Genomic DNA, 25935 nt, shown 5'->3' with positions numbered 1-25935 from the left:
GTGAAGGGGTTGCTTCAGTTTTCAGTAGTCAGGAATATGGGGTGAGAACCTGCTGGGTGGTCCTGGGTGCTGGGGTAAGGGACGATAGGTTCTGGGAATGGGAACCCAGGTCCTAGAAGTTGGAAGTAGGCTCAAGGACTGTTGGAGGTCTCAGGAGCCGATAAGGGTTCTGAAGACCCTGGTATTGCGAATACAGGATGAGGGTGATGAGGGTGATGAGGGCGATGAGGGTGACAGACCTGCTGGGTCCTCAGAGTGGTTAGGGACCCCAGGATGGGACACTAGTGAGGAGGGTTGTAGATGAGAGTCCTAGCTCCCTTGGCGTAGAAGGCCGTGGACGGCCCAGGCATATCTGAGATATTCCCTGACTTGGGTCATTTCCCATAACATGAACCTTGCTTAGGCTTTAGCTCTGTCTCAGGAAGACACATTGTCTCATACTGAGGTCTGGTTTGTCAACCGCCACTCACGGGACAACCTTCTTAGAAGAAGGCCTTCTCTCACCCCAGGGGGGCGCTGCCGGAGGAGGAGCACCTATTCTCCGAGGGCCGAGGACCAGCGTTCACCTCTGGGAGCTAGAATCCTCGTCTGCCTGCCCTCCTCTCCCGCTCCCGGGCCAAAGACTCCTTTTGGGTCCTCTTTATCCGCCTTTTCTGTTCTCTACAGAAGATTGGCTGCACCCAAGTCCCGCCCTTTCTTTTCCACCTATCCGAGCTGACTAGAGGATGGGCGTGGCCTCGGCCGACGTTGGGCGGGTGGCCGTTGGCCCGGCGCGCGCTCGAGGGCCCGACCCGCCCCAGCCTCCGGACTTGTCGCACCTGCCCCGCCTCTCTCTTTGAAATAGCGGGCCGGGTGACGCTTCTTTGGCGCGTGCGCATACCTAAACACAGATTAGCGATGAAGCATGCGTAATTGAGATAAAGGCTCTTAAAAAAAAAAAAAATGGTTTCAAAGACCCAGGCTCTGCGCATGCGTCTGTTTGCTGAAGCCTATCCTCTCGGCCCAGGATCTCTTTGTGCACATGCGCAGAAGGCTCAATGACAGTGGCGCGTCGGCTAAGGTGAGGGAAGGGTGGGGGATTGCATGGCCCAGGGAGGACGGCCCAGCACCCGCTATTAACTTTTCCTGGTTTCTCAACACTCCTGAGATTCACCTCGCTGTCAAAGCTCCGCAGAGACCACCTATACCACTACAGAGCCTCTGAGTCTGCAAAAGTTCCAAACTACGACCTCTGCCCCTAGTCTGTAACCCACCTAAATGTGCAGTGTAGAAGGAACTTGACAAGAAAGCTAAAATAGAGAGTGTCCCCCCGAAGGGCGCGGTGCCGTGGAGGTACTGCCTCCAACTGACCTTTGACACCTCATTTGCTTATGTTTAGGCTCTGGGAAAGGGGGCTGGCCATGTTGCATGTGACCTGGGGGTCCAAGGTCCGAGTATGGTCCCTGGTGCCTGCTCTTCTTGGGACTCCCCGGGCTCTGTCGTCCCTGGCGAACAAGATGGGGGAGTACCGAAAGATGTGGAACCCCACGGAGCCCCGCGACTGGGCCCAGCAGTACCGCGAGCGCTTCATTCCATTCTCCAAGGAGCAGCTGCTCCGCCTCCTGATACAGGTACTGCCCACCAGTGGTCTAAGAGCCTGGGGACTACAATTTCCAGCCGACCTTGCGACTGCACCACTATACCTGCTATTGAGGACTGCTCTAGCGCCTCCCGGGAGTTGTAGTTCTTGGTCCCTTAGCATGCCTGCGGTTGCAGGAAGAGTTAGAATGCAGGGGCAAGAACTCCAAGATGAGTTGCCTAATGAACTCCAGACCCGGGCTTCTTCCGGGCTTTAAACAGGCACTCTGAGACCTGAGGTTTTCCCTTGAAATAGATTTAACTGTCTTCCTCATCATTACTTTCTACTACGTAATAAAATCGTACCTTCAAATCTATAATAATAATTATTATCACACTTTGAGTTCTTACTCTGTGGCCCAGGGCTACATGGTTGTCATGTATAGAACCATCAGAACAACTCAATAAGAAAGACCACCATCAACCCATTTTACAGGTGAGGTAGAAGCAGAGCAATGACTCACATTTGGTTGACTCTCCGAGTGAGCGCCTTACCTCACCCCTGATGTACTGAGAGTCTGAGCTCTCAGTCCGCCATCACTGTCAGATCTACGGCTGCTGGAGACGATCATTACTCTAAGTTACTTATTGATCGCCTGCCATGTATACCAAGTCCTATGCTAGACTATATACCCGTGCACATAGCGCACATATGGATGGTCTCATTAAAATTTCCCGTAGTTGGGCTGGGAATAAAGCTTATTAATTAAGAGCGTTTGTTTCTCTGCGGGAGACCCAGGATCTGCTTCTAGCACCCACATGGTAGTTCACAGTCACTCATTGCTCTAGTTCCAGGGGATTCAGTGCCCTCTTCTGACGGCCGTTGGCACTAGACATACATGTGATGTCATGTACATACACACAGTCAAAACACACATGCACAAAAAATAAATAAATTCTCCATAGCCATCTGCTGACGAGGAAACTGAAGCTCAGGCAGGTTTGGACATTTGTCTGGATAATGGCTACCTTCATGTGGCACTCTGGAGCCAGGTGGGCCTTCATGACCCTCTGCAAATGGCTTCACTGAGCCTGTTTCCCCCTTTGAAAAACTGGGGTTCTAACTCCACCAACCCTCTCTCTTCTCTGGGGGATGATTCTGTCAAGAAAGAGCACCTGCCACACGGCACACATTCTGGGAATGTTTAACATTAATGCGGAGGACTTGGTATACATGGCAATGCGGAGCAGGTGCCCAGCCTCTGGCTCTCCCTATGCGATGTATACTGCGGCTGTACAATTGGTCCAGAGTTCCCGTTCTGTATGTGGGTTACCATGAAAGGTAACCTTCTCTGGAGGAAGAGGAAAGAAGCCTAATGAGGTTTTCTTCTGGCTACCAGGAGTTCCACTCTAGCCCAGCAGAGAGAGCGGCTTTGGAGGCATTCTCAACTCACGTGGACTTCTGTACCCTGTTTCACTACCATCAACTCCTGGCCAGGCTGCAGGTCTGTCATGTCTTGTCATACATGTTTGCTCTTTGTCTGTTTAGTACTTAGTACATGCTTGGAGCCTAGCTCTCTTTTAAGTTCTGAGGATAGACCAGGACAGATGTAGCCATACGCTCATGGAGTTGGCACTTCAGATGGGGAGCCAGAAAATAAAATGAGTGTAAAATATGATGTCTGGGTGCAGGATCTGAAGGGAGAAGGAACTTTCTTTCCCTTCTCCGCCTCCTCCTCTTTCTTCCTCTTCTTCCTCCTTCTCCCTCTCCTCTCGCCTCTCTCTCTGTCTCTCCCTCTCTCTGAGATAGTGTCTTACTCTGCAGACTAGGATCCAGGATGCTCTTGAACTCACAGAGACCCACCTGCTTCTGCTTCCTTTGTGCTGGCTGGCATTGGAGGTGTGTGTGGCAGGATGCCTGGAGGAAGTTAGTTATCTGAGCAGCTTGTTGGCCTGGAGGATGGCAGGAAGACTCTGCAGTGAAGAAGCTTTAGAAGGGTGTGATGATACCGAGACTAAGAGGATTAGTGTTTTACACTAGGATATGGTAACAAAAATGCAATCTATTGGGTGTTTTACACATTAGTGTTTGAGCTCTAAATATCAACTCAAGGCATCCAGGATCTAGGACCTAATGAGGCTGTGTTTTGGTTTTTCGAGACACAGTTTCTCTGTAGCTTTGGAGCCTGTCCTGGAACTAGCTCTCGTAGACCAGGCTTGAACTCGCAGAGATCCGCCTGCCTCTGCCTCCTGAGTGCTGGGATTAAAGGTGTGCGTCACCACAGCCCAGCACGAGGTTATTTCTTCATTCGCACCTGTTGCTCTCAGCCTTGTCCTCACACATGGGAGGGTTGAGCAAGCACTCTATGGTCTCATAAGGATCTCCGTGAGCTGATGGGGGAGAGTCTTCTGGCTTGTGTTAATTTTATTGGTTAAATAAAGAGACGGTCTTGGCCCTTTAATAGGACATAAAATTAGGTATGCGGAGTAAACAGAACAGAATGCTGGGAGAAAGAAGCTGAGTCGAGGAGTCGTCATGGTTCTCCCATTCCAGACAGACGTAGGTTAAGATCTTTCTTGGTAAGCGCACCTCGTGGTATTACAGGGATATTAGAAATGGGTTAGATCGATATGTAAGAGCTAGCCAATAAGAGGCTAGAACTAATGGGCCAGGCAATGTTTAAAAGAATACAGTTTCCATGTAATTATTTCTGGTAAAGCTAGCCGTGCGGGCGGCCGGGTGGCGGGAAGTGGCCCGCCGCCCCTATTATTTCAACAGAGAGGGCCCTAGCCTCACCACCTCAGTCTAACTGGCTAATGTCACATCTTGGCCTGGAGGCTGACCCTTTTTCTCTAGCTCATCCATACATTAGACAGAGCTGATAGTTTAGGTGCAGCCATAGTTATAGTGACAGCAAAGGCCTCTTGAAGCCGTCAAGGCTGCAGGCCAACCAGAGGTTCACTATGAAGGACATTCCTATATCCCTAGGTTAGGGCTCCTTCCCACCAGCTGGTGAGGGGCCAAATTTTCTTGACATGGTTGAGGTTGGGACCCCATAGACTACTGAGTTGATTTCACATTCCAGCTTCTGGCTGCCCCCCTCTTCCTTGAACAACAACAACACTTCTGAGCCCCGGGTGCACTGTGTCTGGCTGCAGCTCGGTCTGCTACTGCTAGCCCCATTTGTACAGACAAAAAGCTAGGATCTGGGAATGTTCAAGGTTGCAGGGATCACAAGTACTGGGTCAGTCCCAGATCTCCTCACCCACCACCACCACCATGTTCTGTCACTGGGGCACATGTGGCTTCTAGAGGTAAAATTAGTTATATATATATATATAAAAATATATATATATTTTTTTTTTTAATATTCTGTCTGTGTGTATGTCTGCAGGCCAGAAGAGGGCACCAGGCCTCATTACAGATGGTTGTGTGCCGGGAATTGAACTCAGGACCTTTGGAAGAGCAGGCAATGCTCTTAACCACTGAGCCGTCTCTCCAGCCCCAGTAAAATTAGTTCTTTTTCAAAATATTTTGCTATGTAAAATTTACTGTCCTTCCCTCTCTTCCCCCTTCCTCTGAGTCGGGGGTCTCACTATGTAGCCCTGACTGTCCTTGAGCTCAGAGATGTGCCTGCCTCTGCCTCCTGAGTGCTGTCGTGAAGGGAGTGTACCACCATGCCTGACCTTGCTATGTAAATGTTTAAATTCACAGAGATGCAGAATAGAATATGAGATACCATTATTGCTGGGGCAGATTTCCTGGTCAGGAGCTAAGAGGTAGAGGTGCCTTAGCAAAGAAGTTTCTGAGGAGGGTTTTGCACAGGAGAACTGGACCTATGGTCAGTGTGAGCAGGCACCTCTAGTGGTCTCTTAGTAGAAAGTGTGGTAAAGACTGAAGTCCTGCAACCATAGCCCTAGTCATTGGTCCAGTGCCCCAGCCTGTTTGGACAATCAGTCCCCAGAACATGGGAAGTGGAGTTGGGATGGGGGAACCTTGCAGGTGGAGATACTGCTGGCCTTGGGTTCTTTGTCATCAGCTGTGTGCTCAGATCAGGCCTAGACATGGTTAGATCCTAGGTCTACTTTGAACATAGTGCGTTCAGGACTGCTTTATGCTGGGACATGGGCCAGTGAGAAGAGTCCAGGACAACCCAGGGTGTGCCCTTCTCACTGAGGCAGGGAGGATGGTGAGTGGACAGCGTTTGGGTGCTGCTGGGGGTAGCCTGAAGCTGCAAGGACTGGATCAGCTCTGGGCTGCACATCAGGACTCAGGTGGGAGGCCCCAGGACGTGGGTTACCACCAGATAGCCATTGCCTTTTGTTCTCTAGCGACGTGAGGCTCCCCTGAGCCTGGAGATAGGCACTGAGTGGGAATGGTGGGGACAGACAAGAATCAGAGCCCCTTGTGAGTGTAGAGGACTGGTCTGTGTAGCTACTGAGGCTGGCTGTGACTCTCCATGTAGGTCAGTATGCAGATTCTGAAGTGGTGCCTCCTGCAGCCTGGCAAGATACACTGTTGTAGCAACTGACCTCATGTGGTTTTTAAGTTTAAACTTGTGGGGACCAAATCTGGCAGTGCACTCCTATAACCCCAGCATTGGGAGGTGGAAAATCAGGGTTCAAGGTTAGACTTGGACACATAAATGTGTTTCAAAAAAGCAAGCAGGACCAATGACTGAGCTTATAAGGGATGGGAAAACTGTCAACCAATCGCATCTAATTAGGGTGTGGCTACCTGGGGCCCAAGTAGAAATACTGGGAGATCCTGGTGTGCCACTCCCTCTCGCTGCGCGGTGCCCACCGGACATATAGGACGTCGGACCTCCCACTCTTGTAGCGTGAGTATATAACTTATTCTTGAGCTGGTCTGGTTATTTATCATACAGACCTAATTCCCAACATAAGGATGCTTGCCACTAAGTCTGATGACCTGAATTTGATCCCTGGAATGCACATGGTGGAAGGAGAGAACTAACTCCTTCAAGTTACCCTTTGACTTTCTCACCTATGTTGTGCTGTGTGTTATATATGCACACATACAGGCTGGAGAGACGACGGCTCAGTGCTTTAGAGCACGCGCTGCTTTTCCAGAGGCCCCTTGGTTCCTAGCACTCACATCAGGTGACTCATAACCACCTGTGACTGCAGCACCTGGGAGCCAATGCCTTCCTCTGGCTTCACAGTAAACACACATGCATAGTTAGAAGAAAAATAAATCTTAAAAATTATGTAATAAAGTAAAACTTGTTCCTCAAAAGCTCCAGCGTGGCTATTGAGGTGATTCAGCAGGTGAAAGTTCTTGCCATGCAAGCCTGATGACCTCGGTTCCAGCCCCAGCACCCATGTCAAGGTGGAAACAAACACACCAATATTACATGCAAGTTTTGTACGGCCTTACAGGTGCATGATTCTGCTTCCCAACGGCAATGGAAACCTTGTCAGGGCTTTATTTATTTATTGAGGTGTGGTCTCATTGGTAGCCCAGGTTGGCCTCAGATCCACAAATGCACAATCCTCCTGCCTCAGCCTCCCAAGCACTAAAGGGCTTTTGTAAGTAAGTGGCAGATCTGGGTCCATAGCTCAGGCCCACATCTGTACCCAGGGATGACAGTGGTCCCATTTTCACATGCTGGAAATGTGCCTCCAAGCTGCTTCGAGCAGAACAGAAACATGTGCAGGATTTCCATTCGCCCTTTCTGTCCTTCGCTGAGATGTCACGGCAGTGTGCGAGAGTGAGCTGGCTGCAGGGCCCAGGAGACTTGAGGGTATCAGTAAGGTCTTGAGACCATCCAGATGGGGAGGCCATGCTCAGGACTCAAGCAAAGTTGGCCACAGACCACATCCTCAGATGCCCAGAAGGACCTTGAAGGATTGCACGGCTGGGACTGAAGCTGCATCCTTAGAAGATGAGGATGACGATGAGGGGAGGGGCTGTATCCTTCAGGCTTCGCCACAGCCAGGTTCTCCTCTGACAGCTTTAAGGTAGACACTTAGGCATGGCGTTGGCCTGATGCGCATCCTCCTCATGTTCCTTTTCTCCCTTCTCCCTGCCTCCCTGCTCACTGCTTTCCCTATTTACCCCTCCTCATGAGTCGTTGTCCAGCACAGACATGCTTTCCCCAGTTCATTGTACCCTCCCACAATGCAGATCTTCCCATTTGTCTTTGCTTATTTGTTTTAATTTTTAAGATTTATTTTATATGTATGAATACTTTGCCTACTTGTATGTATGTGTACCACATGCAGGCCTGGTACCCACAGAAATCAGAAAAAGACATCAGACACCCTGGGATACCTGCTCAGAGATTGTTCTGATACCCTGAAACTCTGTGTCCCTCAGTTGTGGGCTGGGTTCCACTTCCCTCCAAGGCAAGTCACATTGTTTGGGACCAGATAGGCTGGCAGCTGCAATTCTCCCTCATCTTCCCCCACCCCCAGAGGGTTGGGGGTGTGGGGGGCTAGGGAAGATTTGAGGGGCTCTTAAAAAGATTCACCTTTCATTCCAAATTCAGTGGAAAGCTGTGAGGCGAGACTTTGCATTAGCTTTAAGTGGGGAGAGCCCATAGGTACTAAACGGAAGCTTCAGTTGGGAGTGGAGGGGTCAGGAGAGACGGGATTCAGTGTGTGAAATCAGGAATTGAATATGGGGTGATGATAGGGAGCCTGCAGATGAAGTATCCTGGGAGGGGGGGACTAGAAGTGATAGGCTGGTGCTGCGGCCTGCGCAGCCTGGATAGCCAAGACTGGCGGGGGGGGGGGGGGGGGGGGGTAGGGGTGTGTGTGTGTGTGTGTGTGTGTGTGTGTGTGTGTGTGTGCCGGGATTGAGACGTGGAGGCTTCTTTTCAGGTGGAAGAACAGCAACCTTTATTTTGCCCAGCAACCTTTTATACCTCTATTCCTTCTGTGAACACCCACCGGCCAGAAAGGACACAAACATCCTTGTCAATTACAGACCACAAGGAAGTTCCCCTGCCGGTCAGGGGGAATGAGGGCAGCTGGATCACAACAACTCCCCCCTTCCCCCCCTTTTATTTTTATGGGGAATAGCCCTTTAATTTTTTCTTAGGTGGCATCCCGCCCCCAAAGTATTTCCCATCCGTGGCTACCCAGACACACAGCCCTAAACCAAGTATCCCCACAACAGACAGTGCCAAGGAGCCAGACCAGCACTGCAACCATCTAGCATGCACTAACTGGGTGGTAAAATTAACAAAAGCAGTATTCCAAACCCCTCTCATATGACTGTTGAGTTCCATAACACTAGCAGAAGCATGCAATACAGTGCCATGAGTAACACACATAACATATTTTGAAAAGTCCAAAGATAGTCCACTTGCTCCTGAACCAGAGCCACTTGTTGGTTCAAGGACAATATGTCCAAATGAATATGTCCATTAAGATCATTTTGAATGTCCAAAGCATTGCTGACTCTTTCAGCTTGCTGGTTGACAGTCTCAGCCGTCTGCAACTTCTGTTGTGTTCACTCAGTCTGAACTTCTGCAGATCTTCTATGGTTTGCTGATACTCCTGACACCGCCGTGGTGTCCCCCAGGCTGGGCACCCACTGGGTCAGGGCAACATGCCTAGCAAAGCTCTGCTCCAGCTGCCTTCTGGCCCCAGACACACTCTCTCTGGGTCCAAACTGCTGCATGGAGTGGAGCAGAACTCAGGGAAGCAGGCTTGCTGCTCCTGCTCCAGAACCATTGAAAGGGCCCCACTTTAAGAATCTTTTAGGGAATTAGGGTTTGTCAATCTGTCTGGCTACTTCCTGCTGAGCGGGGGCGCTGCATTCTTGGGGGGTATTTTACATCAACATTTCAGGGGGGGTCTCAGTAATTCAAACTGCATAAATTTGCAATGAATCCACAGGTTCTCATCCTCTGTGGAGACAAAAGCAGAACCTCTTTTCCAAAGCATCAAATCCTTAGGCCTGTATTTTAAAGTCAAAATACCTTTTTTAGCAATTCCCAGATCAAACGTCTTTCTCCAGTCCAGAACACAAAAGACAACACAACACAATAATATATATCTCTACACATTGTATCTTTTGAGGCCCTCAAATCACCTTCCTGCCTCCTTTCTATTTCTTCCCTACTGGCCAGTCTGCCAGAGGGTGCCCCTCAGAGCATCTCTGGGGATGAATAAACACATACTCCTTTTAATCTGGAACATTTAAACCCCCTCCTGCACAAAATCTTTGGCTGTCTTCCTTGTTACTTCCTTGTTGCTTTCAGTTACTTTTTGAGACCTTTCAATTCACCCTCCTGCGTCTTTATGCTTGCTTATCTTTTGGAGGATGTCTCTCAGAGTTATCTCTGGGGATTAAAAATTAGAACACTTTACCTTCCCCAATACGCTGCTCCCACTGAGCGACCCCGTTCACAAATCCCCACTTTCCAGAACCCGGTGGAACCTCCACTTGTTGCGGCCTGCGCCTGCGCAGCCTGGATAGCCAAGACTGGCGGGGGAGGGGGGTGCTGGGTTGAAACAGGGAGGCTTTTTTTCAGGTGGAAGAACAGCAACCTTTATTTTGCCCAGCAACCTTTTATACCTCTACTCCTTCTGTGGAGACCCACCGGCCAGAAAGGACACAAACATCCTTGTCAATTACAGACCACAAGGAAGTTCCCCTGCCGGTCAGGGGGAGTGAGGGCAGCTGGATCACAACAGGCTGGCATGTCTAGAACCAGGTGGGCATCTTGGGGAGGGATGGAAGAGTGGCCATTTTGATGGCATGTTGGGCTGCAGCAGTGTGAGGTCCTGATGGGGTGTTGGCAGTAGTTAGTGCACAGGCACAGCTGTACACACAGATCCTATACAGGGTTCTAGAGGCAGGGAGTCCTGTGGGGCCCTGGGACATACAATTCCTTCCATGTTACTGACCCTCCGACCCTTGAAATGGCAGCATTTCATCCCTGTGTGATCTGGTGGAAGTGTCTGTTTTGCTTTGTTCTTTTAAATATTTTTGTCATGCTGGGACCCAGGTTGCTGAGCCACACCCCAAAACCTCAACAGGGGATTCTAGGCAAGTTTTCTACCATGAACTTTATCAGAAGTCTCTCCCTTCCTTCCCTTCCCTTCCCCTCCCTCCCTCTTTTTCTTTCTTTCTTTTTTTCTTTCTTTCTTTCTTTCTTTCTTTCTTTCTTTCTTTCTTTCTTGTCTTTCAAGACAGGGTTACTCTGTAGCTCTGTAGACCAGGCTGGCCTTGAACTCACAGAGGTCTGCCTGCCTTCATCTCCTCAGTGCTGGGATTAGAAGCGTGCGCCACCACCACTTGGCCTCTTTCATTCATTTTTGAGACAGGATATTGCTAAGTTGCCCAAGCTGGCTTTGAGCTTTCCCTGTTCTTGCTTCCTCTTCTTTAGAAGATGGGAAGACAGACCTCGGCACAAGGTCCAGAGTATGTTATCTTTTTTTTTTAATCATGTCGGGGAGGTTGGTCAGGTCCAGCCATGGGAGGGGATGTGGGGAAGACCTGGGAAAGCATTTACTTTCCACACTATCCTGGAGGCAGGTGCCGTCTAAACCACATCGTGCTGGGCCACACCAGGCAAGCCTGGGATGCTGGGAGCTCTGTTGGGATGCCTGATAAAGGCAGGGAAGAAGCAGAAGCTTGGGACTGTACAGGATGAGACCTTCTGCAGGCTTGGCGTGGTGGGCTGTGCATGGTCTGGTGCCTCGAAGGAAATGGCCCCTGTGGGAGGACTGGAGGCATGTAGGCAGCTTTCGACCAACCGATCACCTTGCCCACCTCAGACACACTTCTGGCTGGGCCTCTGCTGCTGCTGGGATGGCCGTTCATTCCACAGCCTGCGCGGTTTAGTTCTGACAGAGTCTTTCGACAGCCCAGGCTCACTCGTGTGTTAGTCTCCTGAGTGCTGGGATGACAGTGTATGCCACCATGCTTAGTCAATACCTCTCCCAGCCCTCTTCTTCAAGAATTCTCCAGCCAGGCCGGGTGGTGGTGGCGCACGCCTTTAATCCCAGCACTCGGGAGGCAGAGGCAGGCGGATCTCTGTGAGTTCGAGACCAGCCTGGTCTACAAGAGCTAGTTCCAGGACAGGCTCCAAAACCATAGAGAAACCCTGACTTGAAAAACCAAAAAAAAAAAAAAAAAAAAAAAAAAAGAATTCTCCAGCCAAAGTACCGGAGGCCCAGTGCCCTAATGTACAAATATTAAAGCACTCATAGTTCATCAGGCCACGTAGGGTTTGAGGCTTGTCCAACAAGTAGGAGTAGAAGTTCACGGGGCGGCTGTCACCTCCATTCAGTCCCTCCATGTGCCCTGGCCCTGGGCGGCTGGAAGGTCGGTCTCCTCCTGGCAGTCTCACTCCTGCAGCTGCTTGGGAGGAGGAGAGCGGCTCAGGGCAGACCTCAGAAGGAAGCTGGAGATGTGGGAGAGCTTGTCCGCACAATGTTTTCTTGTTTTTTTGTTTTGTTTTGTTTTTTGTTTTTTTTCGAGACAAAGTTGCTTTTTTTTTTTGAAACAGGGTTCTCACTATGTTGCAGTGGCTAACCTGGAACTCTTTATGTAGGCCATGCTGGGCTTTAACTCACAGAGATCAACTTGAGTCTGCCTCCCAAGTGCTGGGATTAAAGATGTGCACACCACCGCATCCAGCTGCACAGTGTTTTAGGTGTGTGTGGCAGGGTAACACTCTCTCTTGGAAGACAGCATAGCACACCGAGCTCTGGGCTTTTCCAGGCCCCAGGGGTCCATATTCCCGTGTTGTAACCTCCCTGTTTTTCCTGTTGTCTCCCCTCAGGCCTTGTATGACCCCATCAACCCTGACAGGGAGACCCTGGACCAGCCATCCCTTTCTGATCCCCAGCGTCTGTCCAGTGAGAAAGATGTGCTCCAGGCTCTAAAGCCCCTGCTGGCCCAGGCCAACTTCTCTGCACTCTCTGAAGATGCCCTGGCCTATGCACTTGTCGTCCATCACCCTCAGGATGAGGTCCAGGTACCTGTTCCCCAGCCACTGTGGTCCTCTGCGGGCGGGAACGGGCTATCAGATGAGGGTCTTGGCCAGGTGTGGGGCTGTCACCTGGCAGGTCTGTGATAGACAGGGGCTGGAGAGGTGACACCTGTTGCTCTTGCTGCTCCCACGCAGCCTCCTACAGCTGCCTGTGGTTCAGTTCCCGGAGACCCAGCACCTTTTCTGGCCTTTCAGGTGGGCACCAGGCATGCCTGCAGTGCACTTACATACGTGAAGACCAAACACCTGTACATATAAAATAAGAATAAATCTTAAAAAAATTCATAGGCTGGTGTGGTGGTGCACACTTTTAATCCCAGCCCGTAGGAGGCAGAGGCAGGTGGATCTCTGTGAGTCAGAGCTCAGCCTGTTCTACAGAGTGAGTTCCAGGCCAGTCTTGACTATATAGTGAAACCCTGTCTCAATATCACCTCCAAACAATAACGATCAAAAAACCTCTCTGTCTTCCCTTCTATAAAGTCAGCAAAGGTGAAGAAATACTAAAATCTTCCAGTTCTACATTTTAGAGAATTTAAACTGTGTTTTTTCTAGACATATTCTGTCATATTTTAGGATGTGATCCGCCAGTGGCGGTGGGACATGGTTTAAGTGACGACGTCTTGTCTTTGTAGTTGCTTCGTAAATGGAAACTCTTAAAACCAGTGCTGTCGTAGATTCTAAGCAGTTTCTTGTGTGCAGCCCCAACCTATGCAGTGTACCACATGGACCGTGTATGACTCCCTTACCTCCACACTGCATGTTCAGCAACAGAAGGCAGGCTCCATTTCTGGGTAGGATGTGTATTCTGGCACCCCGCCCGTAACACCCGGCTCATGTTCAGCTACCTCTGCTTCCTTTTCCCCTTGGCAGGTGACAATAAATTTGGATCAGTATATCTACATGCAGTTCTGGGCCCTGGGCCAGAGAGTTGGGCAGATGCCCCACATGTCCAGTGTGGGCTCCAAACGTGGCTTCTTCAGAAAGTTGCCCCCTGTGGAGAGGTGAGGAGGCCTTTGTTCCCCAGTTGCAGTAAAGGGGAGCAAGGTTTGAGTTGAGAGGGGATGATAGATAGGTCAGTGTCTGGCTTTGGTGTCTTTGGCCAGGAAGAAGTCCAGAAATGGGAGGTAAGATATGATTGTCAGAATGCAGCCTTTTCTTCCCAAGAGAATGTGTGAACTACTGTCTCTAGAGAAAGAGCAGAGGAGGCCAGTCATCTCCATTTTCCCAGAGGAGAACTGAGGGCCAGAGAGGGGAGGCCACATCCTGAAGAAGTGGCACAGCCATGCTCTGGTCCAATAAGAATATAAAGTGACCGCCCTCCATGGCTGAACGTGTAATCTGCTTTCGACTCCTTATGATTAAGAAGCTTTCTAAAGGCCATATAGCATGGAGACATGGAGTTTTAGGTGTGTATCAGTCAGAGCTGATTATATGTGTGTGTGTGCATATATATAATAAGTCATATATATAATGATCTGTTAGACTGGCTTTCAGGCTGTGGTCAGGGTAGTCCAGTCATGGCTGCCTCATGATGGGAAGGGTGAGAATCCAGTGTTTGTTCAGTCATGGAGGTTTCTGGAGAGCTGCTGAGGAACCCTGAAGTTAGTCCTAACCCAGGAATGACTTTGCCAGTGGGAGTGAGAGCAAAGAGACAGAAAGCAGAAGCCTCCTTTCTCCTGCTCTTTTATTTATTTGTTTTGAGACATGGTCTCCCCTTATGTTGCTCTGACTGACCTGGAACTCCCTATGTAGACCAGGCTGGGCCTCAAACTCAGAATATCTGTCTGCCTCTGCCTACTGAGAGCTGGAATCAAAGGTGTGCACCCCCAACCCCCAGGCCTTCCATACGGGCTGTCACTAGAGTGTGATTGCCAAGTTTAGGGTAGATTTGCCCACCTCAGCAATCCAGTCAAACACGCCCTCACAGGAGTGCCCAACAGCTTGGGTTTTAGTTGATTCTAGATGTGGTCAAGGTGACAACCAGGAGTAGCCGTCACAAGGTGAGACGCTCTGGCCCTAACACCCCTCACCCTGCACTCATACCCTCCTCTCTGGCCCTCAGGAGATATTTCAAGCGTGTGGTGCTGGCAGCGCGTACTAAACGAGGGCACCTGGTCCTGAAGAGCTTCAAGGATACCCCGCTGGAGGGCTTGGAGCAGCTGCTGCCGGAACTGAAGGTGCGCACGCCCATGCTGCAGCGCGCCATGCTCAACCTGATGCTGGTGGTCTCGGGAGTTGTGTTCTTCGTCAATGTGGGCATGGTGATACTGTCTGACCTCAAGATGGCCACCTCCCTGCTGCTACTGCTCTTCGCTGCCTTCATGGGCCTGAGGGCCTCCAAGGTGAGCACCCTTGGGTCCCTGCTGCTTGAACTGCCCGGCCAGACCCCCCCCCCCCCAGTACTTTCCGTTATTCCACAACCTGTTCCTGGTGCCCGATGCCCTTACATCCTGCTTACTTCATTCACCAGCACCCTTCACCCCAGACAGGGCTCCTACCCCCTGTGCCTCAGTTTAAGAGCAGAGCAAAGGTGTGTACTTTGGAGCCTGCCGGACTGGATCTGGATATGGCTGCTGTCCTGCAGCTATGTGGTCTTCAGTCAGTCGCTTGACTTCTCTCTGCACAGTGAGAATGGTACCAGGGCCTGCTGGCGAAGGGTGGACGGGTTGGACAGGGATGGACAGAGATGGCAGGAGTCAGTGTGAGCCTGCCACAGTTCAGGAAGTACTGTTCAGGGTCACTGCTGAAGTGATTATGGTTCCTACAGTGGGACTCTTTGTTTCCCACGTTTCCTTCCTGGAGGGCTACTGTGATCAGTAAGAGAGCCCCAAAAGATGGGTTTGGAAACTCGGGGTCTGGGCCAGGAAGTTGCATATTTAATAACCTTCCTTGCTGAGCTGCAGCATGGAGTTCGGAGCCTCCTCAGAGAGGTGTTGTTCAGGAGCTAGGATTCAAGAACCCAACTTGGGGGCTGGAGAGATGGCTCAGAGGTTAAGAGCACTGACTCTTCCAGAGGTCCTGAGTTCAATTCCCAGCAACCACATGGTGGCTCACAATCATCAGTAATGAGATCTGGTGCCCTTTTCTGGCCTGAAGGCATACATGCAGGAAGAACCCTGTATACATAACTAATAAGTAAGTCTTGAAAAAAAAAAAAAAGAACCCAACTTGGGTTCTCCTTGCCATTGCATGCCCTGTTTGCTGAGATGGATGGGAAGGGTGGCATTTCTCAGTTCTTCCAGGTTACAGTGCCCCAGGAGTGCAGCTTGCTGTGAACTCTGCATTCCGTCATCTACCTGCCAGCTCCTTAGTTCTCAAGTTGCTGTCAGCAGTTTTCAATCCTGCAAATGATGGCCAGGCCATCCGGGCCACAAGGGGAAGCAGGGAGAGGGGTGTGCAGCAGGGTTTTAGACAAGGCCCAGCGTGGCCAGGGTGGCCCATGGGCACACATCTAGGCTTCTCCTCAGGTTCGCAGGGGACACAGGTTAAAAGCAGGGAGGAGCCAGGCGGTGGTGGCGCACACCTTTAATCCCTGCACTCAGGAGGCAGAGGCAGGTGGATTTCTGTGAGTTCGAGGCCAGCCTGGTTTACAGACTCCAAAGCTACAGAGATCTCAACCCTGTCTCGAAAAACAAAAAACCCAAACAGAGAGGAGCTGCAATGGAGGGGGTGACTGAGAGCAGGGGTCAGCCCAGTGGGGATGCTCCAGTGTTGTGGGGAGAAGACACTGTCACTCCTCAGCGGGCCCTACAGGAGTGGAAGGGCCCAGTTTATCCAGTTCTGGTACTCTGATTACCCCTTTATTCCTCCTCCACTGGGCCCCAGCCGTGGCCTCCCACCAGAACTCCCAGCCATCTATCTCTAGCCCAATTATTCATTCCTTCTGGGCTTTAGTGTCCCCGTGTCTGCTGTACCACAGGCCCCTGTCCTGGTCCTTTCCCAAGGTCTCTACCTCTGTGGAACCATATGCTCTCTGCCTGGCTTCTCAGCTCCTGCCTTGGAGCAGGATACAGACGCTTTGTCTCCACCTTGAGTCTCTGGCCAGCTGGGCCTGAAGCAATGGTTCTCACTGGCTGCTATGGCCAACGTCTCCCACATCTGCTCTTTGCAGGGCTACCATTCCTTCTCACTGTCTGGTGGGTTCCTGTTCAGCGAACCTCATGGTTGGTTACAATCCTTCAACACTCTAACCTGCACCCCAGTTCCTTCTCTTTGTATGTCTGTGACACCTGACCTCTCCTGCTTCCCAAACTCTGCACGTGCGTGTGCTCTCCCTCTGACTAACTGTATTCTCTCTCACTGGGCTGGCCACCCCCGTGCATTCCTTGTCCCTTGCCCAGAGGCCATCAACCCCGAGGCCTTCCTGGATCACTTAGTCTGGGATGGGTCTCTGGACACCTTACCCTATGCTGCCTTTGCTGTGTAGAGCAGGACAGGAGCAACCCGAAGGTTGCAGAGAAGTGTAGGTCCCTCCAGCGGGGTGCAGGCTGTAGAGACGGGTGGGCGCATGGGTTGTTAGAGTGTAGGTCCCTCCAGCGGGGTGCAGGCTGTAGAGACGGGTAGGCGCATGGGCTGTAGGAGTGTAGGTCCCTCCAGCGGGGTGCAGGCTGTAGAGACGGGTGGGCGCATGGGCTGTAGGAGTGTAGGTCCCTCCAGCGGGGTGCAGGCTGTAGAGACGGGTGGGCGCATGGGCTGTAGGAGTGTAGGTCCCTCCAGCCGGGTGCAGGCTGTAGAGACGGGTAGGCGCATGGGCTGTAGGAGCCTGAGGATTTATCTGCTCTCTGGACAGTGTTTTCTAAGAACAGACTGTGAGGTATTGCTTATTTGAAGAGCCAGGCTCTGAGGAGACAGGGTGTATGTGGGCACAGCAGCGTACAGGGAAGCTCAGAACTGAGCAGGGGATGTGGAGATGAAGCCAGGGAGGAGGCAGGGAGCAGGATGGGCCAGGGACAGCCAAACTGGCCAGGAGGGATGAGGATGGTGGTAGGGTGTGGCCTGTGATACAGAGAAGGTGGGGTTACCAGAATGGGGACTGGGTAGTGGGGGAGCATGTGTGGTGTGCTCCGTTAGCCATGAGAGCTCTGTACTTCAGTCTTGGCCGGTGATCACAGGAGACCCAACTGTTCCGTGCATGGTGGCCCTTAGCACAGATTCCTGCCTCTGTGGCAATGGACTCCAAGGCAGGAAAAGACTCGTTGGTGTGTGCTCTTAGGAAGTCCATCCACACAGCCATGTTGTGAGGCAGGAATAGACTCGTTGGTGTGTGCTCTTAGGAAGTCCATCCACACAGCATGTGAGGCCCCCAGCTGTGTCAGTTCAGGCTGAACTCTTGGGACAGGTGGGTATAGTAGCTCCATCCTTATGCTGTCTGTCCTGTGTACTGACTTCCTGGGTCCTTGCAGCACCAACCTGTAGTCAGACAGTGCTCTCGGGACCACTCTCAGTCAAGGGCTTGAAGCTGGTCAGGGATCGCAGAGGCAACACAAAGGCCCAGGATTACCTTGAGCTCTTCCATCCTGGCTAATGTGGCAGAGGGCTGGGAGGGTGGAGGGTCCAGGCTGTACCCAATGTTTTGATTGTATAGTAACACCCCAGTCTCTGTACTGGGTCACAATAAAGCAAATCTTAGACATGTCATCTGGGCTATGGAAGAACACTTGACAAGGATGTACTGGTATTGGAATTGCCTAGGCTAGAACTCATGTTTAACATCTTTGCACAAAACTATTAACATGTTGCCAGATAGCAAAGCCGTAAGCCTTGGGCCACTGGCAGCGGGGTGCATTTTGGCCTCAGCCCCAACCCAGGCTCCAGGGCACTCTGGTTTTGAGGAAGCCCTGCACATCTGTCTCTAAGCCTGTGTCCCCACAGGTGTTTGGGCAGCGTAGAAGTGCGCAGGCGCTGGAGCTGGCGCACATGCTGTACTACCGCAGCACATCCAACAACTCGGAACTGCTCAGTGCCCTGGCGCTGCGCGCACAGGAGGAGCACATCAAGGAGGCCCTGCTGGCTCACAGCTTTCTAGCCCGCTGCCCAGGGGGCACCCAAGGCCTCCCTGAAGGTAAGCCCTCCGCCTAGGTCCTCCTGCCATTGCTAGGCCTCCCTATTACCTCCCAGGCCCTCCCTGCTGTCCCCTATGCCAACCCTTCCGTCCCCAACTCCTCCTTACTGTCCCTAAGCTCTCCCTGCTACCCCTGGACTCTCCCTGCCCAGGTTCTCCTCAATGTCTCCTATGCCAATGCTGCTGTTCCCCAGGCCCTCCTTACTGTCCCCAGGCCCTCCCACTGTCCCCAGACCCTCCCCACTGTCCCAGACCCTCCCCACTGTCCCAGACCCTCCCCACTGTCCCCAGACTCCCCACTGTCCCAGACCCTCCCCACTGTCCCAGACCCTCCCCACTGTCCCCAGACCCTCCCCACTGTCCCCAGACCCTCCCCACTGTCCCAGACCCTCCCCACTATCCCCAGGCCCTCCCCACTGTCCCCAGGTCAACCTTGCTGTTTGTTCTCCATGCCAACCTGCTGGCCTTCTGCTTTCCCTGCTGTGCCCCATGCCAGCCATGTGTCCTTCAGGCCCAGGTCTTGTGTACCTCCAGCTTGAACATAGTCTTTCCCCACAGAGACCTCCAAGTGGCTACAGTCTGAAGTGGAGAGCTGGCTTCTAGCCCAGTCCGGCTGTGATGTGGCCTTCAATGGATCTCGGGCCCTAGCCCACCTACAAGCCCTGACTCCCAGCTTGGGCTTGTTCCCACCACCTGAGTTGCCACAACTTGACCCACTGGTCCTAGACACTCCAGAGGCCCCGCAGGCTGCTGCGCCTGGTGGTAGCTACCCCTCATCCTGACCACTTAACCACGTCCGGTACTGGCAGGGTGCCAAGCTCCGCCTCCTCCATAGCAAGGTGTCAATCGCGGCGACTGTATCTCCTGCCCGAACTCTTGGTTGTCGACAAGGCCATTATTTCTCCTAGGCCATTAGTTTTGCTATGCTATGCACTTAAAGAGTAGTCAGTCAGGGCTGCTGGCAGTTGCTAAGCAGCCTCCTGAGGCCAGCCAATCAAAGTCGTGTATCTCAGCTTGTATTTTATTTCTCGGCCCCGCCCCTGGCGGGAACCTCACCCAGGCCGGGAGGAGGGGGCGGAGTTTGGGGAGCTTTGACAAAGCTGCTGGATTGCAGCTGCTGGAGTTGGCCACTGTGAGCCCAGCTGGGCTGTAGAAGCAGTGCCTGGAGGCCCTGCTTCATCTTCTGTTTAGCCTGCACAGGAACTGGCTGCCACACGCACCTGGGTGGGGCCCACTGCAGCCGGCAAGCCGTTTGGTCCTGGCACATCGAAGGTGCGTACAGTGGGCACCTCTACCACGGGCAGCCAATCAGAATTCCTGGGGTAATTCTGCGAATCCATGTGAGATGAGCCATCTGTTCTGCAGCTGATTCGTGCTGGTTAAAGGCGATGGGAACTGCCTGGCCCAAAGAAGACGGTGGGCCTGCAGCATTCCGCCCCAAGATCACTCCAGCTCAGGCCCAACCAGCCCTTGCTGCAGAAGCCGCTTTGGTATGGCTCTCCCTGCTGTGCAATATTTATCACTTTACCTTCTTCCAGAGGAATAAATAACGTTTAATAAGTCTGGTCAGTGTGGCTGCAGGTGAAAGGGGGTGGTCAGAATACTGGAAAGAGGGTGTGGCGGGGTCCCAGATGGGGGTCTCAGAAGGCACTGGTGCCGGAGGAAAGCTTTGTTTGAAAGAGTCTGGACCTCAAGAAGACCAGGCGCAGCAGTGCAGACTGTTCAGCACACAGTGGGACCCAGCCTGAAGCAGGTGAAGTCCTGGGAGGCCCAGCGGTACCCACTGCCTGAGTAGAGGGGGTGTTACATTGACTCTACAGTGGCCTGTGTGGGTATGGGAAGAGCTGGGTTCTGGGAAGGAGGGGAGAACAGTCTGCAGTAGGAGACAACTCTTTCAGTGGTTGAGGCAGAGACAAGATGTGGAAGAGATCACCAGCTCAGAGTGCGAGCAGCCTGGGTCCCTTAGAGGCCACACAACTGGAGCAGGGAGAGGGCTCTGAGACAGTTCTAATGAGGTCTTCAGGGAGGAACGGGGTCATCCTGATCTTACCTAGGTCAGCTGCCCTTAGGAGGCTGGCTCCAGCTGGCATCCCAGGGTGGAGAAACTGGGAGTTGAGCTCTGACTGAGACTGGAGAGGAGGGCTGCTGTTGGGGAGGGAGGGAAAAAGGGAGCCGAGCTAGGACCGTGGTTAAACAGATTTTATTCTCTAGACACACAGCATTCATTCACGTTTCCGCAGGTGGATATAGATGATACCGCTGACCAGGGCGAGGGGGAAAGCCACCCAAGCCAGGGCGAAGCAGTAGCCGAAGCTGCCCCCACGCGGGTACTTTTCCAGGATCTCCTCAGGGTGGATGGCGTAGATCAGTGCCCCAGAGAACACGGCTGCACCTGGGGAACGGGAGCACAGTGTGAGGCTGGCTGCGCAGGGCGGATGCACTACTCTGGGCCCTCTGCAGGCATCCAGCTGCTGCAGCGTGGCTTTGGGTCCCCAAATGCCCATCTGTGAAATAGGCCCTGGCAACCATCCATCCATGGAATTCTTCTTGAGTTTTTCCATGAACCAAACATACAAACATGAGTAAGTAACATGGGTGGAGTTTCCCAGGGAACCCAGGAAGATGTGTCCCAAACCACCATGATTAACTTAGCCCTTTGCACCTAGAGCCAAAAAATTAAAAAAAAAAGAGCTGTGTGTTCAAATCTCAGTGACCTCTTCTTCATCCCCTAACCCCCCGAACCTTTCAAGCCTCAAATTATTTGACCTTAAAAAAAAAAAGTGTGTGTATGTGTGAATGGGGGGGGGGGGGCGGAGAGATGGCTCAGCGGTTAAGAGCACTGGCTGCTCTTCCAGATGTTCTGAGTTCAGTTCCCAGCAACCACATGGAGACTCACAACCGTGTGTAATGAGATCTGGTGCCCTCTTCTGGTCTGCAGGCAAACATGCAGGCAGAACATGTATACATACTAAATAAACAAATCTTTAAAAAAAAGTGGAACTTGACTTGATGGCCACACCTGCCCTCTCAGCGACTCAGGAGGAGGCGAGGATGGAAAACACAAGTCCAGCCAGGACGACTTAGTGAGCCCCTTTTCCAAACAGAATCCACCAGTGTGGAGCTTGTCTGGCATGCCAGAGGCCTTTGTTACATCCCCAATATTGAATGAAGAGAAAACGTGAGCTCCCTGAACGAGAAACAGCAGTTGGCTGATAGGTTTCAGAGCTTTCCTTTTGTGGTATCTCTTCTGTGCCTCCATTCCTAGAACCCAAATCATTTACCAAAACCTACTTCTCTAAAGTCTCAAGGCCTCCGCGGCACCTCTGAGAACTGGGGTCACCGAGGCTGTCCTTGGGGGAGAGCCTGGCGAGTGGACTCCCATCCCCTGATCTTGGGGAAGTGCTTACTGGTGCAAAGCTGGCAGAGGCCAGTGGCATAGAAGAGCCCTCCTCTCCGCATGGTGTAGAGCTGGAACATGAAGAGGATGAAGGACAGGCAGCAGAGGATCAGAGAGAGTACCATGAGCACCTGCACTGCCTTCAGCCAGCCTGTAGGGGGAGACACAGTGTGGTCACAGCCCACCCCCACTTCCCCGCTTGCTGGTCTCTCCCAGGCAAGCTTCAGGGGTGTATGTATCACAGGGATCACACACCACACAAACCCTCCCTGATGAGCTCCATCCCCACCCTCACCTGCCACCCTTAGACATTTGGGAGGAGGCAACTCCATGCCTTTAGAACTCTGGCCTTTTCTGCTCTCCCCAGCTGCAGTGAACGGCTCTCACACACACAACACCGCTCCATTTCCTTACAACTTTGGAAAACTTACCTTCTCAGAATTTAGGGAGCTTTCTCCCCATTTCTTAAGCCTGTAGCATGTGGCCTCCACCCTTTCTGATCCATCAGGACAGAGGCAGTGGCATTTCCATCCAGACAGGCTGCCTATGCCAGCCCCAGATGCTGGCAGCCTAGGCTGGGTTCCCAAGCCCGACCCTGGCCTGTTAGGGGCCCTTGGTTGCCCTCAGCTGTATGCTCACCATTCTCGCTGACGTTACTGCAGGCCCATGTCTGGGTGGTGGTGTTCCATGTGCAGTCATACCACAGGTTCAGGGATTCCTTCTCTGGGAGAGTCCACCAGGACTGGGAGGGACAGAGAGGGGGGTGAGGAGAGGAGGACGGAGTCAGGGAGAGTGGGGATGGAGGCACCTAGGAGGTATGGACCTGTGGGCCAAAAGGGTGGGCAAGGCTAGGGGAAAGGTCTGGCCCAGAAGTAGGAGTAGGGAGGTGGAGGCAGGGAGGGAGAAAGGGAGGGAGGCAGAAAGGGAGGGAGGTGGAGGCACGGAGGGAGGTGGAGGCAGGGAGGGAGGAGGAAGCACTGAGGGAGGTGGAGGCAGTGAGGGAGGTGGAGGCACGGAGGAAGGTGGAGACAGGGAGGGAGGTGGAGGCTTAAGAGATGGGCTGTAGCTGGGGTTCACAGTGAGCTGGAAGCTTACCTTGTCCAAAGTGGCCACAAAAAGCAAGACGAGAATGAGGATGTGGAGGGCAGAGACCACTAACAGGAGGAGCGACATGGCTGCCAGCCACCTGGCTCAGAGCAGGAGGGACAAACCTGCAGAGTGTGGGAGGACTCAATCCTGGGCAAGAGGGCTGGGGTCTGGGGGAAGAAGCTGAGGAGGACTCTGGAGTCTGAGGGAGGAGGACTTGGGAAGGCTCCTGGGTGTGAGGAAGAAGGGGAGCAGGCTGAGCAGTCTTCCCTGGGGAGCAGGAGGCTCCTGTGCTCCTCGAGAGGCCTAGAGATTCTCCTACATGGACTTAGGGGACAGACGGGCAGAACTGACAATGCATTGGTGCATGCCCAGTGCCTTGTCCCAGGGATATATGGGTCCCCGTATGGAAGTTTAAATTGATGCCCCTTTCTAATCCATCAGGAGCAGGGGCTGCCCCAGGACAGGCCTCCTTGACTCACGCACTCTCTTCTCCTGGGTGAGTCATGGGTGACTCATCTCCCCCCTTCCTCCAGCCCCTGGCTGAGTGAGTCTCTGTGGTCCTCACCCCACCCTACTGTGGACCTAAGGCTCTGGACACTTGGGGAGATGGACTAGAAGTGGGAGGGGGAGGTCTGAGTAGTGAGACCACCTCATACCACCCTCCAGTGCCCAGAGAACTCAGCCCTGGGAGCCCTTCTGCACCGCACCCCTTCATCTCAGGAGAGAGTGGAAGACCCCATGGGGAGGCTACCGGACATTTCCCATGGTGTGCTCTGTTGGGACCACAAGTCCTCTAGATGGTCCCACTCCTTCCTGTACCCCCCACCAAAGGCTGAAAGGTCACTTCTTCAGCCACCATTGTCCTGGGGAACTGAGTGGAGGGTTTCTTCCTGCCTAGGATGCCCCTCCCACGGTGCCATGCTGCCCCGTAAATAAATCCTGTCTGAATAACGGGTTGCAAACTTACCGAGAGTCGCTGAAGAAGTCAGACTTGGAGTCTGTCCTCGGTTGGGCCTCTCGCCCCGCCCTTCTGCTCCCTCCTTCCAGCTGAGGCCTGTGCCTCCCTCAGCTGCCGTCCTCCCGCCCCTTACCAGCACCCTTCTCCCTCTCCTTTCCCCTCCCTCCCCCCTTCTCTCTCTCCTGTGGTGGTTTCTGCTTCTCTTAACTCTCAATATATACCAAGCCTTTTATATCCACTTTGGCCTCGCCCAGCTGAGTCCTTTACTCAGGGGAGGGCACAAGGACTTGGTTCCTGATTCTCTGCCCACCAAGTCATACAGTGGGCATGTTCTGGGACCTTCTTTCAGGGCTCAGATGAGAAAGCTTTGGGGCCCTGGGGTGGGGCACATGACCTCCTTGGACAGAATGCTTGCTTTCTTTGATGGAGTTTGGGGCTGAGGGTAACACAGGCGTCTGCAGAGGGCCAGACTCCTGTGACATAGGTCAAACTTTGGTCTGACTCTGAGGAGGGACAAGATGTATGAATCCATGGAAAGGAGCAGGATGTAGCCTTTAAGAATGCCAACGATTTTCTGGTTGTGTGACTTTGGGTAGATTATTTCCTTTTCCCGGGCCTCGGTTTGCTGATCTGTATAGTGGGTACACTATACCACCAGTAAAGAAAATAGTGTACAGGAATACTGACTGGATGGGTGGATGGGTGGGGGCTGACTAAGAAAAACAGGATACTCCTAGAAGGTCTCTTGGAGGATGTGATATTTGAGCTGAGATTCAAGGAAAGGAGTCACTTGGACACCAGGGGGAAAAGAAAATTGTTCAGGCCCTGAGAACAAGCTCCTGTTGTTGGGGGAGCAGACAGAGGGCCAGTGTGGCTGGAGCACAGGCAGCCTAGGGTGTGGTGAGAAGGGACATCGGAGGACTCACTTGACATTCATGTGGAATCCGGATGTGTTGTGGGAGGCCATTAGAATCCTCACAGCGGTATAGTCCCAGGACTGTGATGTGAACTGTCTCAGGACACTGATTTAGGGGGTGTGTGGGGATAACTGAGTATATCTGCATTCCTTGGCAGGCGACCAAGTTCTGGTTCTGATGAAGTAAGGGCTTGGGGACCTGAATGATGGGATGTGTGGACCTCTGACGGGGTGAGCTGGGCAGACTGTGATTGAGAGATCAGGAGCTGGGCCCACACAGCACAGACTAGGAGCCCTCACTGGCTGTGTGATCCTAGGCAAATCACTGAGGACCTCTCCGTGGTCCTCCCTTCACCTCTAAGGACGGTAGTGCAGTGAGCAGCATCGGTCTAGAGCAAGGCTTGGCAGTGTCGTGCAGCGTAGACTAGCACGCATTGGGACTCCCGTGGAGTCAGGGGAACTCTGGTTCTGAGGCTCTTGGAGAAAGGGGCAAATACTTGGGTCCCTTGAGTCCCAAAGCTAAAGTTTGTAAAGGGTGGCTGGAGGGAGGGGGATAGACTTGGGGAAACTGATCCTAGGGTGCTTAGAGAGTGGGTCACGGAGGACAAAATTGGGGGCTTGGGGTGGAGTCTTGTGTTCCTCTGGCATTGCAGGGACAGGAGGCTACATCCCACATCCCACGCCTGGGAGCAAGGAAGATGCTGAGGAAGCCTGAACAGACTTAACATTCCTTGAAGTTTAATCAGTTTAGCACTTGGGGTACCTAGAGGAGGCGTTTAGGGAATCCCCAACAATAGTGACCGGTAGAAGTCTAAGTATCTGGCGACTAAGGGTGGTGGCGGGATCTCCCCCGCCCAGGCCTCGGAGGAGCGCTGCCTCGCAGTCACTTCCTCCCACAGGAAACCGCAGGCGTTAGGCACACCCAGCCGGCAGGCAGTGGCGCCCACAGGCCGCTAGCAAAAGGACCACGTGGGATGA

At 52.7% G+C, this 25935-nt stretch overlaps 2 protein-coding genes across 4 annotated transcripts; one reads left to right on the top strand and one right to left on the bottom strand.

Moving 5' to 3' along the window:
* The first annotated feature begins 787 nt into the window (after positions 1-787).
* Positions 788-20914, top strand: Tmem143 (transmembrane protein 143). Of its 3 annotated transcripts, XR_005974898.1 has the most exons (10): positions 788-1060; positions 1379-1610; positions 2958-3062; positions 12327-12521; positions 13407-13537; positions 14599-14878; positions 18408-18597; positions 19156-19869; positions 19963-20087; positions 20838-20914. XR_005974898.1 is itself a non-coding variant. In XM_041658846.1 (8 exons), exons 1-8 carry the CDS (start codon positions 1038-1040, stop codon positions 19377-19379), a joined length of 1380 nt encoding a protein of 459 aa, XP_041514780.1. In that variant the 5' UTR covers positions 788-1037; the 3' UTR covers positions 19380-20158. The 3 variants fall into 3 exon arrangements, 1 of the variants encoding a protein (XP_041514780.1); XR_005974894.1 differs by lacking the exon at positions 20838-20914 and having other exon boundaries at positions 19963-20158; XM_041658846.1 differs by lacking the exon at positions 20838-20914 and having other exon boundaries at positions 19156-20158.
* On the bottom strand, positions 20786-24187 carry Emp3 (epithelial membrane protein 3). The gene is made up of 5 exons (XM_041658847.1): positions 24051-24187; positions 23090-23205; positions 22634-22736; positions 22005-22145; positions 20786-20989 (listed from the first exon to the last, which is right to left on the bottom strand). Exons 2-5 carry the CDS (start codon positions 23165-23167, stop codon positions 20820-20822), a joined length of 492 nt encoding a protein of 163 aa, XP_041514781.1. The 5' UTR covers positions 23168-23205; positions 24051-24187; the 3' UTR covers positions 20786-20819.
* Positions 24188-25935: the final 1748 nt, after the last annotated feature.

Source organism: Microtus oregoni, unplaced genomic scaffold (genome assembly GCF_018167655.1).
Source record: "Microtus oregoni isolate MIOR12 unplaced genomic scaffold, Mior012 000000F_ref0000247, whole genome shotgun sequence".
Classification (NCBI taxonomy): Eukaryota; Metazoa; Chordata; class Mammalia; order Rodentia; family Cricetidae; genus Microtus; species Microtus oregoni.
Note: the sequence above shows the minus strand (reverse complement) of the source record. Positions and strands in the feature narration are given on the sequence as shown.

Excerpts from the sequence above, each read along its gene's own strand:
- Emp3 (XM_041658847.1), bottom strand. The coding sequence starts at position 23,167 with ATGTCGCTCCTCCTGTTAGTGGTCTCTGCCCTCCACATCCTCATTCTC. Across the intron at positions 22,146-22,633 it reads CAGTAACGTCAGCGAGAATG|GCTGGCTGAAGGCAGTGCAG; the intron begins GTGAGCATACAG and ends CTCCCCCTACAG. Across the intron at positions 20,990-22,004 it reads CCTCTGCCAGCTTTGCACCA|GTGCAGCCGTGTTCTCTGGG; the intron begins GTAAGCACTTCC and ends CCCGTTCCCCAG.
- Tmem143 (XM_041658846.1), top strand. The coding sequence starts at position 1,038 with ATGACAGTGGCGCGTCGGCTAAG. Across the intron at positions 1,061-1,378 it reads ACAGTGGCGCGTCGGCTAAG|GCTCTGGGAAAGGGGGCTGG; the intron begins GTGAGGGAAGGG and ends GCTTATGTTTAG. Across the intron at positions 1,611-2,957 it reads TGCTCCGCCTCCTGATACAG|GAGTTCCACTCTAGCCCAGC; the intron begins GTACTGCCCACC and ends TCTGGCTACCAG.